At 47.4% G+C, this 20764-nt stretch overlaps 1 protein-coding gene across 1 annotated transcript in view; it reads left to right on the forward strand.

The window, feature by feature from the left end:
• CENPE (centromere protein E) overlaps window positions 1-20764 on the forward strand; it is a 1817274-nt gene that overhangs the window by 1363426 nt on the left and 433084 nt on the right. The window contains exon 44 of the mRNA XM_086962044.1: window positions 2021-2176. Coding sequence (XP_086818170.1) covers window positions 2021-2176 — 156 coding nt within the window. The remainder of the gene's footprint in view (window positions 1-2020; window positions 2177-20764) is intronic.

The raw sequence follows: 20764 nt of genomic DNA on the forward strand, positions 1-20764 counted from the left end.
GATCTTCTGTCGCAGCAGCAGGGGACAGTCCTCCACCCGAACCTGTCCAGCCTCCACCTCCATGCGTGGAGATTTAGTGGCGACAGTGGAGGCCATTTGACTTGCCTCCTGAAGTATATGATGTGATTCTGGCAGCCAGGCGTCCCTCCACAAAAACGGTATACGCCTGCAGGTGGAACAAATTTGTGGCATGGTGCACAACAAAGGATGTGGATCCTCTCTCTGCCCCTCTTTCAGAGAGTTCTCCTCTTCCTTCTTTCTCTTACCCAGCAGGGCTCAGCACTGGGCACTTTTAAGGTCTACCTCTGCCATTTCCGCCTTCTTCAGGCTTCCTGATCAGCCTTCTCTTTTCGAATCCCCTATTGTAAATAGATTCTTTAAGGGTGTCACGCACATGTTCTCTCCTGTTCCTTTCGTGATGCCTCAGTGGGACTTGAACCTTGTTCTTACTTATCTGATGTGCGCTTCTTTGAGCCACTTCATAACTGTCCTCTTCGTCTTCTGACTCCTAAGACTGCATTCCTGGTTGCCATCACTTCTGCCAGCAGAGTGAGTGAGCTCTAGGCTCTATCTTCTAAACTTCCTTTCCTCTCTGTCCATCCGGACAAGGTTGTTCTGAGGACTCGTCCTTCTTTCCTGCCCAAGGTGGTCACAGCCTTTCATATAGGCAGTCCATCACCTTGCCCACCTTCTTTCCACTCCGCATACCTCAAAAGAGGAAGCGAGGCTCCACCGTCTGGACCCAAAACGTGCGCTCTCCTATCTAAATCGCACAAGTCTGTTACGGGTGGACGACCAGCTCTTTGTTGGTTTCGTGGGCGCTAAGAAGGGACGGGCGGTGCACAAGCGGACCATCTCTTGGTGGGTCGTCTTGTGTATCAAGGTTTGATACTCTTGGGCAAAAAAAGAGCCTCCTGTGGGGCTACATGCCCATTCTATTCGGGCCACGGCGGCTACTACTGCCCTGGGTTGGCGAGTCCCCTTGCAGGACTTCTGTCAGGCTGCTACGTGGGCCTCGCTGCACACGTTTGCTAGGCACTACTGCCTGGACAGCCAAGTCCAGAGAGATGGCTTTTTCGACCTTTCAGTTCTCCAGGACTTTCTGGTGTGATCTTGGTTCGCAGACCCACCACCGGGGTTGATATTGCTGGGGTATCTATTCTAAGGTAAGGAATCTAACACTAACGTGTTTCTTTTAGATGCACAAGTTCGGTAAGTATATATCTGTAAGAAACATTAGTTAGTGTTAGATTCCTTACCGCCCCACCCATCCTCCCCGTTCTGCGAACCCGATATCTAAGGTTAAGGACATCCCTTTCATGGCCCTAGTTTCATGGCACCAGTGTCGGTTTCTATCATAGCTCTGTGTTCCTGGCGCGGAAAGCTATGTACAGAACTGACGTCCGCGCGCGAGTGAGGCGTCTAAGTACTCCGTCATCCCCATCATGACGTCGACGACGGACGCGGAGTCGAAGACGACGCCTACCTACGTGCAAGGGTACTGCTGATGAAAAATTGGGGGGAGGGCAGTTTTGAGTCCACGTTGCAGTGAGGCAGGGTGGGGGGGATCTAGGGTTACGATTGGGGATATTTGTGGGTTTTTATTCAGTTTGTTTTTCTAGGTGCAGTTTATCGAACAATCGTATTTGCAACGCCAGTTGGGTCCTGGGTATGTGGTTTTTGTAATTTTCAGTGCTCATTTGTGATGGTTTTTCATTATTGTCTCCTGTGCCAGAGTAGAATGTTTTACCGTGCTCTTTCACTCGCTGGGGTTGGGGGGCCTCACTTTCACGGATTTTCATGAGTCAAGACTGTAATTCTAGTCCATCCAGTGGCCGCCTCAAAATACTCTTGTGGAATGTGAACGGGTTGGGAGATCGCATCAAGAGGAGTATAGTGTTTCATTCCTCCACTCTGACTGATCTGGGCTCAAACCTGCTCAATTTACCGGAGGATGAAATGTTGGTGGGAGGTGAGAGTTTTGGGTATCAATCCCATAATCTGTACTTTGTTTTTTCAGTCCATAGAAGCTCAAGATGAACTTAGAAAAAGGCAGGAGGATCTGAAACAACAAAAAGAGTTGGAGACTGAGTTGAGAAATAAGATTGCAGAGTTATCGTTTTGCATTGAAGAGAACTCCGAAAAAATTCAAACAGCTGAATCGCTCTCAAATAAGGTACAGTCAGTGTATTCTCTCTGTCCAAATTGTAATTAAGTGGTCTCTAATTATAGCTTCTCCAACTTGGATATTTAATTTCTGATGGATACTTCTAGATGCAGATTCCTCACCTTTAGAATTTTCCCCAGGTGCCATACTGGTTTCGGAGACTTTTCATAACACTGCTTCTGTGCTTTGTGAAATAGTGCTGTTCTCCATTGACTCCTTTCCTCGTCGAAAGTGACAGAGCATTTCTAAGCGCTACGCCCTGCACACCAACATCAGTTCCTTTCTTTCTGCACCTTTAAACACTGATCTTGAATATCACTTCCTCTTTCGTCAATATTTGATGATTTTCAAATCCAAATCCAATGTGAAAGGGAATAATGTCCCCCACCAAAAATTACAGGTTCAAACTATGCCCGGACTGCAGAACGGACCACCTGCATTTTTAAGTCCATGATGCATTACATGTGCATGGGCAGTAGGTTTGCAGTTAACTGGAATGGCGGCAGGTAATGCAGGAATAAGTAAAACAGAAAGGGATTCAAAGTGCAACACAAAATGGGTTATCGTTTTAAACTTTCCAAGTTTGAAAAAAAAACACAGAATTTTGTGCTCCCTATACACTATGTAGGATTACTCCCTAACCCCACGAACCGCTCCGATAATAGGTGTAAGGGCTATTATGGAAGCACACAAGTACTACTCAGGAGAGCAGTAAATAAGTACCAGACCAAACGCTGGTGGTGTCATGCTGTAGGGATTCTGTTTGGGACCAGGGTTATGCCTACGATCACAGAAAATCTGTATATAGGGATTGAGCCACCGTACTAAATCAGTGCCTGTGGGCCAGAATCCTGACTAGCTCATAGTGCCTTTCCTGCCCTCCGAACATTTACAGAGTAACAGGTAAGTTGGCACCCCAGAACACAACACTATCTTCTCTGGGAACTGCAGTAGTAGGTCATCACCTTTCGGTCTCTCACTGATCCATGTTCATAATAGAGCAAAACCAAAGGGGATGATGGTCGGAGTGTTGAACATTGCAAGCACTCGCCCCCAGTTAACTGATCTGGGTGTAATCCATCATCGTTCTATAGCTCACTCCGCCAACCCAGTTCAGACATGGCTATATGCAAATCAGTCTGACCCTATACCTCATGGGAGCAGTCCAGCCCGTACTGCCAAGCCATGTCTTTCCTGGACCAGAAACAACCATCCTGGGACCGGTTTCTGGCTAATCAGCCGTCATCAGCTATCAGGCTAGCTTGAATCCAGTGGCAAAGTGAGCAAGGGATCCATGTCTAGGCATACCCTGCCAACTTAGGGCAAACAAAGCAAAACCAAAGGGGATGATGGACGGAGTGTTGAACATTGCAAGAACACGCCCCCAGTTAACTGATCTGGGTGTAATCCATCATCGTTCTATAGCTCACTCCGCCAACCCAGTTCAGACATGGCTATATGCAAATCAGTCTGACCCTATACCTCCTGGGAGCAGTCCAGCCCATACTGCCAAGCCATGTCTTTCCTGGACCAGAAACAACCATCCTGGGACCGGTTTCTTGCTAATCAGCCATCATCAGTGTGAGAAGTTGGCCTGATAGTGCTCACTATTCTAGTGATCACTGTGTATCATTCCAAACGACCTTAATTGATGATTGGTTGTAAGTCAACCGTTAGACCACCTATCCTAGTAGCATGGACAAGAGCAGTCTTTAGGCTAAACTCTAGAGGGCATGTTAAGCCAGCTGTTATACCATCACATATACCCCTTGAACACCAAGTGAAAGGACACCACACAAGTTGTTATGAAAATAAAAGTATATTTATTTAGAACACAACAGCCCTGGACTCTTTATGAGGACAGGGCGCTAAGCACAATACAAAGCTTTTAGGAAAATACTCAAATCGCACAATTTACACAAATGCCCGAGGGGCACGAAAAACCATATAATACAAAAGTGGAATGCGAAATTACTAGCAGGTAAGTACTACTCTAATAGGCTTTGGGATCGCTAGGACTTGACTGCTGAACCTTCGGATTACTAGCAGGAGGCCTAGGGAGATCGGGTGCAGAGTGTGCACTCTCACGCGGGATGCGGGACAAAGTCTATGGATGCTAGATTTCGTAAAGTTAGTGTTATCGGACGAATCCGACTAGGTAGAGCTGAAACGAAAAAGGATCTGGACCCTTGGATAGCAAAGCTATGCTGGAGCACCGAAATGCTGAGTTTACCTAGCCCAGGGGCTGCGGATGCATAGGTCTGGAAAGACGTCGGGAATCCTCGTTGCAGTCTATGGAGCCTGAAAGAAGTTGTTGCTGGCAGGCGTCCAGTGAAAAGATTCGGAGGGATCCAAGCCTGGATCGAAGATGGAAGACACCTGTAAGCAGAGGGCACCAAGTTCTGAATCACTAGCCAGTGATTAGATGGGCACCCGGATGGCACCGGATGGAGTCACCTCGACCAGGTGAGTGGGCGACGCTGGGCTCTGCAGTCTCACGGACCAGGAGGTGTTGTCGGCGACCAGGATGGAGGTGCGAGCTGTCCCACAAAGGTATCTGCTGTCGACGTCGCTGGACTCAGGATTGGGGCAACAAGTCTTGGCAAATGCAAGCCCACGCGGTGGACTCAAAATGGCATCTGGAGTAGACCAGGAGGGTCCGGCGTGCTCCTCTGTTGGAGGGAAGCAAGGGCCAGTCTGGAGCAACCAGACCAGCGGTGTTGATGTCGTCGTTCGTCGTCGGGAAGGCCACAAGCCAGCAGGCCAGTAGCCAGACAACACGGTGAGCAGCAAAGAGCAGAAGGGCCCCACGCAGATCTCGTGGAGGCTGGGAGGCTGGACTTCGGTGCTGGAGCTGCTCAGGGTTGGGGCTTCTCACACCCCAAAGCACTCACTCGAGGATCCCTCGGCGGTCATGCTGGGCAAGCGTCGTGCAGTCCTGAAGATGGCCGGTCCCTCGAGGTCTCGTCACACCCACGAATCTCAGCTGGGCTGATGATGCAGGTAGAGGTCAGAGGTGCCAGGGAAGCCGGTTCTCGTCGAGCTGGGCAGTCTTGATCCGGAGGAGAGACTTACAGCAAACCGCGATGCTTGGATGGTGCCTGCGGGACTACTCCTTAGTCACAAGGGAGAAATCTTAGGAAGAAGTCTTGAGTTCCTTTCGTAGAAAGTAGTTTCAGGATTCAAAGATGATCTAATTTGGAAGGGGGCCCGCTCCTATCTTTATACTAGGAAAAGGGGCTGGCACGCGACTAGGTCCTGCCCATGGGTGGGACCAGGAAGGGGGGTGGTTACACCCCTCTCCCATGCCGGACTTTCCCCAGCTCAGGGGCTGGTGTGCCCCTGGAACTGGTTCTAGCCGGCAGATGCATAGTGAGCACCGGGGTGCCACTTGCAGTCACCTTCCTCTAAAGCCCTGCCTGCCCAGGATACACAAAACCCTGTCTGGGATGGTGCTAGCGCCGCCCCTAACAGGAAACCCTTTGTCCAAGCCTCCCTCGCTGGAAGGACTCCCAGCAGCAGGAGGTCAGACTTGTGTCTGTGGTGGCAGCATCCATTTTGTGGAGCTGAGGCTTCAGTTAACTTTAACCGGGGTTCACAGTTACATACATGTCGTGTCCCTCTAGAAGGGTGGAATGCTAACCCCGTCGCCAGAATTGGCGAGGGGTTAGTATTCCAATCGTATGACACCTTACTTGACATGTTTTGATAAAGCGATACCAGTGTTGGCATATAACCACGAGGATTATAATGCACTTAAGAGTATATGGTATGCGTTATCATGGAACAGCTATTAGGACTTGGTTCCGCAAGCTGCAATCCGGCTCAGCTCATGCCAGAGCACCATCTCACACGATTCCAAGCACTCTGCCTTCAGGATTGTCAAGGCCTGCCATAGGAGTGACTGATAGGAATACGGGTGTCCATTTTAGGGTTAGATATAGGTATACTATATCTAAAGCAAGGGGTGATTACACCACCTCGCCCCAGCTGTCGTGCAGCCAGTTGTGTCAGATTTAGATGGCCTGCCAGGGGTGGCATAATACATTCTGCAGCCCCTGGTAGGCCCTGGGTACACCTATGCCCTGAGTTACAGGGTCTGATAAGGTGGCCCAGTACCAATTGGTAAATGCACCTAAGGTACACGTGTCAATTTAGTGAGAGAACAGCAAGGCTGTGGGTCTGATTAGCAGGCCCACAGCCAGAGAAGTCGTAAACCAGTGAAGCATAAAGCAAAAATCTGGGGTGATCATAGGATTGCAGACCCTACTCTCCTACAATCAGCTATCAGGCTAGCTTGAATCCAGTGGCAAAGTGAGCAAGGGACCCAGGTCTAGGCATACCCTGCCAACTTAGGGCAAACAAAGCAAAACCAAAGGGGATGATGGACGGAGTGTTGAACATTAAAAGCACTCACCCCCAGTCAACTGATCTGGGTTTAATCCATCATCATTCTTTAGCTCACTCCGCCATCCCAGTTCAGACATGGCCATAATAGAATGATGATGGATTAAACCCAGATCAGGTGACTGGGGGTGAGTGCTTGAAATGTTCAACACTCCGTCCATCATCCCCTTTGGTTTTGCTTTGTTTGCTCTAAGTTGGCAGGGTATGCCCAGACGTGGGACCCTTGCACAGTTGCTTCATAATGGAGCACAATAGTTTAAATAAATATTGTAAACTGTTTTCATGTCTCATTTCTGTTTATTATGGACATGCCAAAATCAAAGGGGATGATGGACGGAGTGTTGAACATTGCAAGCACTCACCTCCAGTCCCCTTTGTTTTTGGCATGTCCATAATAAACAGAAATGAGACATGAAAACAGTTTACAATATTTATTTAAACTATTGTGCTCCATTATGAAGCAACTGTGCTGCCACTAGAAAACATACATAACTTAGTAATGTAATTAGCATAAGTAATAATCTGTACACAATGAAAAGCCCAGTCGTGGTTATTGGTGTATCTGCCTAAGCCTACCCTACAATAATATAACAAAGAACTCTGGGATGGCACCAGGCTCATACCTGGCATTTGCTGTTGGTTGGTCTGCATCTCAAATGGCGCAAAGCTGGCTCTCATCCCGGTACCTGTTCTCTGCTAGAAATCTCTCCTCTCTATTTTCAAAATGGCTAGTCTTTGCTTATGGTAAGAAATGCCCTACTTTAAAACAGTGGGTATTTCCTATTGTGTTAGTGTCCGATCACAAAGAAAAACAGGACACAATGTTTTCCCTTGTACTGAATGTTCAGACTGCATCCCAGCAGTAGAGTTGAATAATACATATGCAGCCTATTTCTAAAACAATCTAAAATAAGCATGTTGCTTCGTAATGTGTGCAAAGCGAAAGCAGCATACACCGTGTGCAGTTAGGCTAACCTAGGGGAAAACTAGAAAGGGCCCTATAGGGGACTCGCAACAATTCTGCCTATGCAGAACGTCACATATAGGGGAATATCTAGGCATTTTTATCATCTGGCTTACACACTGGAGGTTTTCTGAGATCTGGAGGGTTTATACGCTACCCATGTCAAATATTCACATTAGTCCTCCATGTACATTGTGCACATGCAGTTGGACATGTTTTTGAGTAAACAGAGGGTGGACCTAGAGATAACTGGTGTGGAGCATTTAAGTATTACAAGTATTACACAAAAGCCATGCCCCCCCCTTCCATACCCTCTTCAGGACTAGAGGTAGATGCACTCTTAGACTCAGCCTTCAGACGTACCATATGGGCATATATGTAGCATACTACTTAATGGAAAATGAAGGGTGTTGCAGAGATGCTGCTTCGGAATAGTAGGCATTCAAGACTATATTGCGTGGTGTGCATGAAAACTAGCTATGGGACTTAGTTCTTGGATTGTCTTGGCTCGTCAGTTGACCGATTTGGAACAAGAGATACGTGAACTAGAGGAGATAGCTGCTACAGACCCTATGGTGCAAAGATAATGCAGTGATTGAGGCAAAGAATACCATGATCTGATGCTTTGACTTGAGCGCTTCAACTACAAAGATTTTGTCGCTAAGATGCATGGGCAAGGTGAACTTGCAGAAATCCTACTGGCAAGGCTGATCTGAAGAGGAGTGAAAACCGATTTATAGCATATGCTCGTTTGAGAACCATCTGTACACTAGCAGCTAGATATTAGTAGGACCTTCGCTGATTATTATATGCCCCTTTGTATCGCCCTCAGTGACTATTCAGAAGGGACACCACCAGAGTATTTAGCTGTAATACAAATGCCCAGACTACCTCAGGAAGGCGGAGATATTATGAATGCCCCTAGAGCATATAACAATGTCCATTGATCAATTAGCATCTGGTAAACACTGGAGATGGATGTTTTTTGCATAAGTTATTCAGGATCTTGCCATGAGGCTTTTAGCTTTATGCACTCTTGCATTGACTGCTGGATCCCTCCCACTGTTTTGCCCCAACTAGGGAGGGACCTACTGGATGCCAGTTCATATTGGCCCCTTTCTTTACTGAACCCAAAATGTAAGATTCCCGGAAAGGTAATAGCTTAAGACGTTTAGGAGAGCTTTGATTTTTGAACTTGTGAAGTGCACAGACTTTAGCTGGCATGGTGGTTTCTTCCCAACAGAAGAATTTTAGCTACTCCTGCTATCTGAACAAACAAAAGGCTTACGATAGGAATCATCCTGCAAAGCCAAAATAATTGTCTGTATAGTGTGTGGTGCATCTGTGAGTGTGTGAAATCCATAATTTCACTCTCGGAAACCCTTACACTCTTCAATTAAATGTAATTCTTCTTGTTACACAGTCATAACAGTTTTTTGTATCTTTTTAGGTTATCTCCAATAAAAATGCATACCCTTAGTGATCTGTACTTTTGGTGTAAGTGCCACAACTGTGAAGGTGCTTCTCAGAAATGTCAAACTCACAACCAGGAAAAATTCAGAAAGAATGTAAATCTTTAACAATTGAATGAATGAATTTTGGCGTGTTGAAGTTAACACAAATGTTCATACTGAGGTTTTGCATCCTGGTCCAGCTTTATTTGAACCCTTCCACTTAATGATATCCTGACTTGACACCATTATGGGTACCTGGAGGGCCTTGCCTTTTCCCACCAGAGAACAGTGCCATACCCCAAAGACCAGCTCCAGACGACCTGGACTTTCTTATGCAGCACCTGACTCTTGAGATTTTGGTGGACGAAGTTTCCACCACTGAAGTCAATCCTAACATGTTCCCCAAGTCCCCGCTAGACAGGAAGCCAAAAAGGATTGGGTTATTCATGAACTGGATGTCCCCTACCCCCAGCTTGGTCATTTAGTGCAGTCTTCCAGTTAGCTCATTATACACAATTCTTCTGGGACATGACCTATAAGATCTTGCTGACAATCCCAGAGAACCTTTAAGCATCTTTTGCCTCAAACCATTCTGGACGGCCTGGATGCAGCAAAATATATCCTTAGGGCTATCCTGGATACTACTGACTGCCTGTGCAGAGCTGTGGGCACTAGTGTGCTGTCATGCGTGGAGGTAATCCCCACTGGCTTTTCTGAGGATGTGCTGGAGTCTCTAATGGATAAGCCTTTTAACGAGTCCTGTCTCTTCGGGACTCCTTGTGTTGAAGGAGGCCGGAAGCCTTTATCCTATTTTAGATTGTCACTTTTGACGTCCTCCCTTCAGTAGGTCATTCAGAATACTCACTCTGGCTCAAGTTCTGTCTGCCATCCAGGCTATGACTCCCATATTATAGCCTCGGTATTGGAGCTCGGTGAGATCAGCTCTGAGGCTTCTTGGCTAGCTGGCCTCATGCGTCCAGCTTGTTTGTTTCACCAAATTGGAAATACTGACTGCTGTGGGATCTGAAGTCTCAGTGGGTCCAAGGAAACTTGTTGAATGTCATTCAAGTTTCATAGGAGACTGCATGACATCTGCAGTTATGGCTGCTAGACTGCACTTGACCATGGGCAGACCCTTATCTCTTCCCCACCCAGAACTGGCAATGGTGATGGATACATCCCTGCTGGGCTGGTGAGGTCATTTGGGAAACCTGGAAATAGGAGAACTATGGTCTCTGGTAGAAAACTTCGCTGCACATAAATCTGTTGGAGTTGGGAGCCGTCCACCTGGCAGAGACCTCCTATCTGCCATCTCTCAAGGAAAGGCTGGTGTATATCCTCATGGATAACACCACTGCCATGTGGTGCTGCAACAAGCAGAGCTGTGTAGGGTACTGGGTGCTGTGCAAAGAAGAGCTACGCCTCTGGAGTTGTCTGGTCTGTCAGATCCCCAGGGCTGACTAGCTCAGTCAGGCAGATCATGAATGGTGGTTGCATCCCGAAGTGACACAGGACATATTCCGACAAGGAGGAAAGCTCCGGCTTGATCTTTTTGTCTCTGTTGAATGTGGGGTGTCAACATTTCTGAACGTTGGAGTTCCGAAGAACACTCTCTTGGAGATGCATTCAGGTTAGAGTGAGTTAGGGGTACACCTTTCTGGCACTGTCTCTCCTGCCCAGAGTTCTGAAGAACATCAGGAATGACTGGGCCAAGGGCAGAGCTAGGGGTGCCAATGAAAATCTCATCTCAACCCTAGTTCTCCCTGAGGCTTGAGAGGCCGTTTGCCTTCTTCGAGCTGGGAACCAGCATACTCTATGACCAAGCTGGTGGGAGACTGAGCATAGGACACCCAGGAGTGAGCTACCAGCCCCCAAGGAGATCTGTACAGCATGGAATATGACTAACGCAACTCCATTTTGCCTCCGGAGAGAGGCCATCTTCCCTTCTGGAGCTGTCCTCTAGCTGCGACCAACTTCCTTCGGGTTCCCAGTATGATGATGCCCGCCTTTACCCCATGGCCCAGCGATCCGGTCCCTGCTAGCAGGACTTACCTCACGGTAGCCTCTTTTGATGCAGACTGAGAGCCCGTTACGCCAGGGCAAATCTGCAGCGCATGTGTTATGCAGCAGCTTTCCCGGTCGGAGGTGGCAGATAACTGCGAAAGCCGCAATGGCTGCCTCCTGTGGATTCTCAACAACTCTGTATAACTCTACAGTATCATGCATGCCTCTTTCTGTCAGGTTGCCCTACTACACAGAGACCTTCTTCCCACAAATAGGGAACCAAGGGAGTCCAGGCCCGAGACTTGGGTAACTGACCATTGCAGAAAGCCGCTAAAACCCACAAGGCACAGCAAGTGCGGGCCCCTACAACAACTGCTTTGTCCCTTGGCTTGGGAAACCCCAGCCCGGCTGCCAATTTAGTTCCGCAGTAGGTCACTTATGGCTTGCAAGTACTGCGGCCTCTATGTAGTAGGAGCCAGATTTCCAAAGGGACAGCGGAACATAACTTCCTCACTGCTATCTGCATTTCCTTGCCTCATGAATCATCCTACCTACCATCCCATTAGGGAACCACACCAGCACCAAGGGTGAGAGAGAGATTGCTTCCTGTGGATTTTCTGGCCATGACCTTGTAGACCTGCACCTTGAACTGGAGCAGTGACTAATCCTCCAAGGCCAGTGGCCCTTACAAATCTCTCATTATATAAATTGCAAAGGAAAAATGTGTCTTGTCAATCATATTCAACTCTATCCAGAAGACCACAAAAACTGTCTCCTCAGTGCACACTTTGTGAGACACTAGTAAGGCTGTGGTGAGGGGGCAACAAATTAAAGACTCCGCTTTTGGCCAAACTAAAATTAACATAATTAATGTTTGCTGGAATTCCAGATCCTCTAATAACAACAGGGGGTACCCAATCAACCACTAGGCATCTGGGTGAAAATAAACTAGCAAAATACAAGTGATGCCAATGGTATCAATTTAGACAAACTTATTTAAGGAGAAAGATACCATCAATTATCTATCTCCACCATACACATTTGTAAATGACTAAATCGACTGTTCTAGGTTTATGTTCATCTTAAGGCTAATTATCTGAAAGAAACACAAAACACATCAGTGATATCTAGTACTCTTTTAGTAGTCTTTTCAAAAGTTTTTTGTAGTATTATAATCATACACATCAATATCTATTCTCTTGAATCGAGCAATTTTTAACAGGACATACAGATAGAAAAAATGAATAACAAATAAAGTTATACAAACGTTGACCCTTAATCCATGGGTTATGTCTGAAGCCCAATAGTTTGCAAATGAGGAAAAAACGGTAATGTCTCTTATAACCTTAATTCCTTCTTCGAACACCACAATTGTATCTGGGAGTAGATGAAGCACAACTCAATGTTTTTATGGCTTCTCAAGTCAGTCCAACTCCTAGGGAATATATCCCGTATCGTTTCCAAATCAAACAAAGTGTGTCGAAATCAATAATAAACTGTTGACGCGTTTCGGCCTGTCAGGCAGTTTCAGGCCTCATCAGGACAATGGGCAAACAAAACAAGCAGTACTTTACCTAAGACAAAAGTCAAAACATACAATAAATATTCATCTAAAATATTCACATTATCATGACATTAACATTCACGGACACAGGTACCCTAGGGTGCCACTACCATTCTAGAGGGGAAAGTTCTTCTCTGAGGTTGGGGTCTCTTATTCAGTATCACACCGAAAGGAAACGTGATTGTAGTAAAAAAAAACACCACCAAGTAAGTACATTCGTGAGTAAAAAAGACAAATTCTCTAATCTCACTTTTCCTTATAACCTAAAGACACCATATTGCCATGCATTAAACCACTATTCTAAAAATCTAACCAATACACCCTACGTGAAACTAAATATGTTACCTACCACATTCAAACCCGGTATACAATCCCAGCCTATTTTCAAATTGGTCTTCGCTATTGTGTATCACACCAAGCATATCATTTGGCAATTCTCCATATCTGCGAACAACCTGCAATGTCAATATACACAAAATGAAACTACATCTAACTAGATCATAGTCACCATCACAGGAAGAAATCAATCCCCCTATCCTAGTTCCCCTGGGGCCTTTTAGTATATTCTCGTGTCAAATCGAGTTCAAATTATAGTCCCCTTTACCGAAGTTCTGACACGTCCAAACTGGCAAGGTCATTCATTTAAATCAGGATGTGACCCAGTACATGGCTCGTATTAATAAATAACTCTCCCTTAATCTACAAGAAAAAAGTATGTACACCCATCCCTAGTGAATAAACGTGTCTAAAACACACGAGTCTCAAACACCTAGCCCTCGCCACAATTACTGGCGTGTTAGGTAGCATAATATCAGCTCGGGTGGAAGCTATTAAAAACTGTAGACTCGGCGGTCGTCGTCATGCTAAACTATAGTTGTCAGCTGTACCTGGTGTCCACGTATACGTGGCTTAATAGAGTTTTCGGATCCGGACGGTGATATTCATTCAAAACACGTCCAAAGACCAACAGCGTCTCCAAATCACGCCAGATATTCTCTATACCTTGGATCGTCTCCCAAGGAAAGACGTACAGCTAGGGCCGCCTAGCGCGAAAACCGCGCCAATATCAAAGGGACGAAGGCGAAGAGGGACTAACAGGCTAACCCCCAAGCCCAAACTAAGATGGCCGCCATACAAAACAAGACTTTCGTCATCCCCACAGTAAGCATCAGGCGAACGGATCCTACCCTATAAACAATCCCTGACGATCTATTAAACAACCAGCAGGGCTTCATTCATGCATAAAACGAAATAAAAAAATAAAATTATAAAAAAAATAAACAATGATAAACCAATTATTATAACCGTGAAATAGATCATATATACAAGTTGTGCCACACAGAATTAGTTCTATGCATAATCACCCGTGTGAGACCGTGCCCCTCTTACAATCTGTAGCCTCAATAGTGGGAACAACGCACATTTACTGTAACCTCTCATTACACATATAAATAACATACTATATGTACATTCAATTGGCATGATAGTTATCCAATCCATTGTCTCATTCAGATAGTACACAATAACACCTCACGGTACTTATCCACCTACATAGCTGCACTTCAACGAAAAATCTCCTTTGGAGACTATCAACTTATTAGGGACCACATTTCGTCTCTATCGTTCAATCCAGTTTTGGAAGTTTGATATTTCTCAATGAGTCTTGCCTCCAGTTGGTTCAATTTAGTCTCGGTCTCTGTTTTGTTTCTGTTTGTAACCACACATAGTACTGACCAATATATGTCATTGAATGAGTGGTTAAATATCTGATAATGGTTGAACAAAGGAGCCCCTAGGGTCAAACATTTAATTCTGGATTTGTGCTGTAAGACTCTAGCCTTGACAGCTTGAGTCGTCTGTCCAATGTAAAAGCAATTACATGGACACATGATACAATAAATAAGATTTTTAGTATTGCAATTAGAAAAATGTTTCTGAATGTTTGACTGTCCATTAATCTTAACCTCTTTGGAATCTTTAGTCATCTCACACGCCACACAATTGTGGCATCTGAAATGGCCAACGATTGGAGGTAATTTGAGTAAATCCCTAGTCGTGGTAGATGCCGGTTTTGTAGGATTACTTTTAGCTCTTACCAATTGATTGCGCACATTTGAGCCCTTCTTAAAGGCAAAAAGCGGTTTAGATATTTCAATGTCCCCTAGTAGTTTCCAGTTGTTTTGAATTATCTTTTTAACTTTGTTAGCTCTCAGATCATAGGTCAGCACACAAGTTAATGGGGTTTCTTTTTGCTCTTTAATTTTTGGTATCAATAAAGTCTCACGGGGCGTATACCATGCTCTTTTGAGTGCCACTTTGGTTAATCTCTTAGGATATCCGCGGGAAATCAATTTCTCTTTCAGATGGTTGGCATGTAGAAAGTATTGATCTTTATTGCTACAATTTCTTCGAATACGAAGAAACTGCCCATAAGGCAAATTTTCTTTCAGTGACCTTGGGTGTCCACTACTAAAATGAAGTAAAGTATTTCGATCAGTCGGTTTTGTGCATAACCCGACAATCAATTTACCCTCTTCATGTTCGATGTAGACATCTAAAAAGTTTATTTTCAGGGAGTCACTAGACACCGTAAATTTGAACTCTTGGGTTCTGTTGTTCAACCAAGTATGGAAATCAGACAACTGACCTGAATCCCCATTCCAAATCATAAAGATATCGTCTATATAGCGACACCAGAGCCCACGTGGATGTTTAAATGGGTTGGTGTCGCTATATATCCATCTTTTTTCAAATTGATCCATGACTAAATTCGCAATTTCTGGTGAAAAGCTGCAACCCATCGCAACTCCTGAGATCTGGAGATATAACTTTTCTTCAAAATTAAAGAAATTATTTTTTAAACAGATCCTAGCTAGTTGAACAATAAATTCAGTCGGCACTTGATGGGGACGTTGCCTCGAATCCAAGGCAAACTCACACACACTCAGAGCATCTTCCTGTGGTATATTTGTGTATAGCGATTCGATATCAAAAGTGGAGAGTAGCTGTTTGGTAGGGTCAAAGTCCAACCCCTTCACCTTTGATATCAAATCCATGGTATCTCTTATGTATGACGGTATTTCTTTCACCAATGGGAATAGAAATACATCAACATATTGTGCCAAAGGTTCCAACAAAGAGCCACACGCTGCCACAATGGGTCTCCCTGGAGGAACCGTGAGGGATTTATGAATTTTTGGCAAAACATATATGTTGGGAATCTTGTTATGTTCACTGTTCAAAAATTCAAACTCATTCTAACACAACCAACCAGAGTCCAAGCCTCCCTGAGTAATAGTTCTAATTTGATCTTTGAGTCCAGTTGTTCAACTTTGCATACTCCTCATGTCTGACTCAAGCGATCCTAAGTGATATCTTGTCTGCCAAATACCAATGTAACACTCTTCACAAAACTGAGGCGGAGATATGCGTCTTTCGCATTCAGTAACAGCATTACGAATGGGGGGTGGAAGGCAAGCTGCCTCTTCGCCTGCCAACTCCACCAGATGAACTCCTCCAGGCGGTCCCTGTTCTCCGAAGCCTAGACCGGCACATCTTGACCCTGCCAATGAAGATAACGACAGACCTGCTGAAATGTTATGAGACCTGTAAGCCGCTGGGGTTCTGGTGACCCCAGAAGGCAAAATTTCCTTCTTTCAGACTAGCAAACTCCCTAAACTAACTCTGTCCCTGTTAGCAGAATTAGAGGAGGAGATTTCTACGGAAGAGGTTATCTGAAAGAGACACGTTAGTGATAAATTCCTTACCTTAGAATATCCCCAGGAGTCAGACTGGATCCGGAAATTTTTGCGTAGCAATAGCAATACCCCTGCGCGTCGGTAGGCATCGTCTGCGGCTCCGCGTCCGTCGTCTGCGTTGTTCGCGCCGGAATGGCGTCGTCTGAGTACTTAGACGCCGCCCATGCGCGCTGACGTCAGATTTTCTTTTTTCCGCGCCAGCTAGGGCAGATCCGGAGAAGCTCTACCCCCAGTCAATTTTTGACTGAACTTTTTGATCTTTTGATCACTCTTTTTCTTCGAGTCTTCGACTCTATCGATGCCGGTAGGGATGCCCGGGTTCAAGCGCTGCTCGAAGTGCGATCGACTGTCGGTCACGGACCCCCATCGCCGGTGCCTGAAGTGCTTAGGCCTCAACCATGACGATCGAACCTGCTCAGACTGCCGGGCCCTGACGTCGAAGGCGGGAGCGGTCCCGCAGGCGACTCGAGCTGAGGCAGTCGGCCCGCGCCGCTCCAGGTCCAGGTCCCGGTCCCGGTCGCACGGGAGGTCGAGGGACAGGTCGCGAGGTCTGAGTCATCGAAGCTCCGGGAGTGGACACCAGTCGTCAAGTTCCAAGTCCTCAGGTAAGAGGCATGAGAGGTCGGAGCGACGTCATTGTTCCTCCGACCCACCCCGACGCTCGCACGATGCGGCCGGGGGCTCGGGCGACACCGCCCACGCGGCTCCGGGGGAGTCGCAAGCGTCGCCGCCTGCCCCACACCTTCGGGTCCCTGGGCACGGCACGGCGCGACGCCGGAGGAGATAGAGCGGTACCTCATGGCCATGAGGACCCTCCCTCCTCAGTCGGTTCCCGTGACGCCTTCGGGCCCAACGGTTCCATCTGGAGGTCCTAACGGGTCGGGTGCTTCGGCCCAGACGCCGTCGGGTGCTTCGGCCCCGGCGCTGCAGGACCTCACCAGATCCGGCTCCGGATCCAGGGCGTCGCCGGTCGACCTTACTGTGAGAAGTTGGCCTGATATGTAGTGCTCACTATTCTAGTGATCACTGTGTATCATTCCAAACAACCTTTATTGATGATTGGTTGTAAGTCAACCTTACAGACCAGCTATCCTAGTAGCATGGACAAGAGCAGTCTTTAGGCTAAACTCTAGAGGGCGTGTTAAGCCAGCTGTTATACCATCACATATACCCCTTGAACACCAAGTGAAAGGACACCACACAAGTTGTTATGAAAATAAAAGGATATTTATTTATAACAAGTCTACCCTGATCTCTTTATGAGTCGGGGAGCTAAGTACATAACAAAACTCTTACGAAAATACTTTAAGTTGCACAATTTACACAAATGCCCGAGGGGCACGAAAAACCATATACTACAAAAGTGGAATGTGAAATACTAGCAGGTAAGTAACTAGATCCAGAGGCTTCAGGATCGCTAGGACTACACTTCTGAACCTTCAGGTTAGGAGCAGGAGGCCTACGGAGATCAGGTGCAGAGTGTGCACACTCACGCGGGATGCGGGACAAAGTCTATGGATACTAGTATCTCGTAAAGTTACAGTTATCGGACGAATCCGACTAGATAGGCTGAAAACGAAAAAGGATCTGGACACTTAGATAGTGAACCTACGTTGGAGCACCGAAATGCTCAGGTTACCTAGCCCAGGGGCTGCGGCTGCATAGGGTTCAAAAGACATCTGGAATCCTCGTTACAGTCTATGGAGCCTGAAAGAAGAAGTTGCTGGCAGGCGACCACTGATGAAGTTCGATGGGATCCAAGCCTGGATCGGAGTTGGAGATGACCTGAAAGCAGAGGGGACTCAGTTCTAAATCACTAGCCAGTGATTAGGTGGGCACCAGGATGGCACCAGATGAAGTCACCTCTACCAGGTGAGTGGGCGACGCTAGACTCTGCAGTCTCTCGGACCAGGAGGCGTGGTCGGCGACCAGGATGGAGGTGCGAGCTGTCCCACGAAGGTGCCTGCTGTCTGCGCTGCTGAAACCAGGATTGGAGCAACCAGACTTGGCAAAGGCAAGCCCACGAGGTGAAGTCAAGATGGCGTCTGGAGTGGACCAGGAGGGTCCGGGTGCTCCTCTTTTGGAGGGGAGCAAGGGCCAGTCTGGAGCAACCAGACCAGCGATGGAAGTGTCGTGGTTCGTCGTCAGGAGGGCTACAAGCCAGCAGGCAAGTGGCCGGACAACGCGGTGAGCAGCAAAGTGCAGATGGGCCCCACGCACATCTCGTGGATGCTGGGGGGCTGGACTTCGGTGCTGGAGCTGCTCAGGGTTAGGGCTTCTCAAACCCCAAAGCACTCACTCGAGGATCCCTCGGCGGTCGTGCTGGATAAGCGTCGTGCAGTTTTGAAGATGGCCGGTCCCTTCAGGTCTCGTCACACCCACGAATCTCAGCGTGGCTGATGATGCAGGTAGAGGTCGGAGGTGCCAGGGAATCCGGGTCTCGTCGAGCTGGGCAGTCTTGATCCGGAGGATGGACTTGCAGCAAACCGCATGCGCTTAGATGGTGCCCACTGGTGCAGGGTGTCTACTCCTTAGCCACAAGGGAGAGTCTTCAGAAATGTTCAAGAGTTCTTTCGTGGAAAGTAGTCAGGATTCAGAATTATCTAATTTGGGAAGGGGGCCCGCACCTACCTTTATAATAAAGAAAGGGGCTGGCACGCGACTAGGTCCTGCCCATGGGTGGGACCAGGAAGGGGGGTGGTTACACCCCTCTCCCTTTGTCCGGACTCTCCCCAGCTCAGGGGCTGGTGTGCCCCTGGAACTGGTTCAAGCAGGCATATGCACAGTGAGCACCGGGGTGCCACTTGCAGTCACCTTCCTCTCAGCCCTGCCTACCTGGGATACACAAAACCCTGTCTGGGATTGTGCTAGCACCGCCCCTGACAGGAAACCCTTTGTCCAAGCTCTCCTCGCTGGAAGGACTCCAGCAGCAGGAGGTCAGACTTGTGTCTGTGGTGGCAGCATCCATTTTGTGATACTGAGGCTCGAGTTAACTTTAACCGGGGTTCACAGTTACACACATGTCGTGTCCCTCTAGAAGGGTGGAATGCTAACCCCGTCGCCAGAATTGGCGAGGGGTTAGTATTCCAATTCGTATGACACCTTACTCGACATGTTTTGATAAAGCGATACCAAAGTTGGCAAATAACCGCGAGGATTATAATGCACTTAAGAGTATATGGTATAGCGTTATCATGGAACAGCTATTAGGACTTGGTTCCGCAAGCTGCAAACGGGCTCAGATCATGCCAGAGCACCATCTCACATAATTCCAAGCACTCTGCCTTCAGGATTGTTAAGGCCTGCCATAGGAGTGACTGATAGGAATATATGTGTCCATTGTAGGGTTAGATATAGGAATACTATATCTAAAGGAAAGGGTGTTTACACCACCTTGCCCCAGCTGTCATGCAGCCAGTTGTGTCAGATTTGGGTGGCCAGCCAGGGGTGGCATAATACATGCTGCAGCCCCTGGTAGGCCCTGGGTACACCTATGCCCTGGGTACTGGGACTGATAAGGTGGCCCAGTACCAATTGGTAAATGCACCTAAGGTACACGTGTCAATTTAGAGAGAGAACAGCTAGGCTGTTGGTCTGATTAGCAGGCCCACAGCCAGGGAAAGTCGTAAACCAGTGAAGCAAAAAGCAAAAATCTGGGGTGATCATAGGATTGCAGACCCTACTCTACTACACAATCTACCCTTTGCGACATATCCTTTGATGGCTGTCGTCTGTTCTTCAAAAACAGTTGATGGACAGAATGCAGAACAATGTCATACATTCACCCCAGTACAGAGGGGCCTAAATCCATCGGTTTTTTTTGCACTCCACACCACCCCAGTTCAGACATGGCCATATGCAAATCAGCCTTGACCCTGTGCCTCATGGGAACAGTCCAGCCCCAACTGCCAAGCCATGTATTTCCTCGACCAGAATCAAGCATCCTAGGACCGGTTTCTGGCTATCAGCCGTCTTCAGCCAGGATAGCTTGACTCCAGTGGTTTGGAGAGCATGGGACTCATGGCTCGAGCGCTAAAAAGGATACTAGGGCTACGGCCAGATCCTTGGGCCTCGCGACAACCTCTCGGCCCATGCAATCCGCCTTACGACCCTTCGCAGCTACGGAAGGGGAACCCCACCACGTTCCACCCAGTGTGGCCACAGGGCTATGCAAGCTACCCAGCCTCTGTGTAGAAGCAGATTTGGAAACCAGCAACGAGTGTCTGGGGGCCAGTTCACCCATAACCCCCCTGCAGTATCCTCCAAACCTACCAGGTCCGAACTTCTAGGGTCACCAGTCGCCAGTGGGCGGCAGGATCCGCCATCTCCTCCCCCACTGGCAAAACATCACGTCTGACAGGTGGATTTTGCAGATAGTCCAAGGGGGCTATTCCCTCCCCATCGAGACTGCCCCTCCATGCCAACATCTTCTATCGCATATCGGGG

The sequence above is a fragment of the Lissotriton vulgaris genome, chromosome 3_1 (assembly GCF_964263255.1).
Source record: "Lissotriton vulgaris chromosome 3_1, aLisVul1.2, whole genome shotgun sequence".
NCBI lineage: Eukaryota > Metazoa > Chordata > Amphibia > Caudata > Salamandridae > Lissotriton > Lissotriton vulgaris.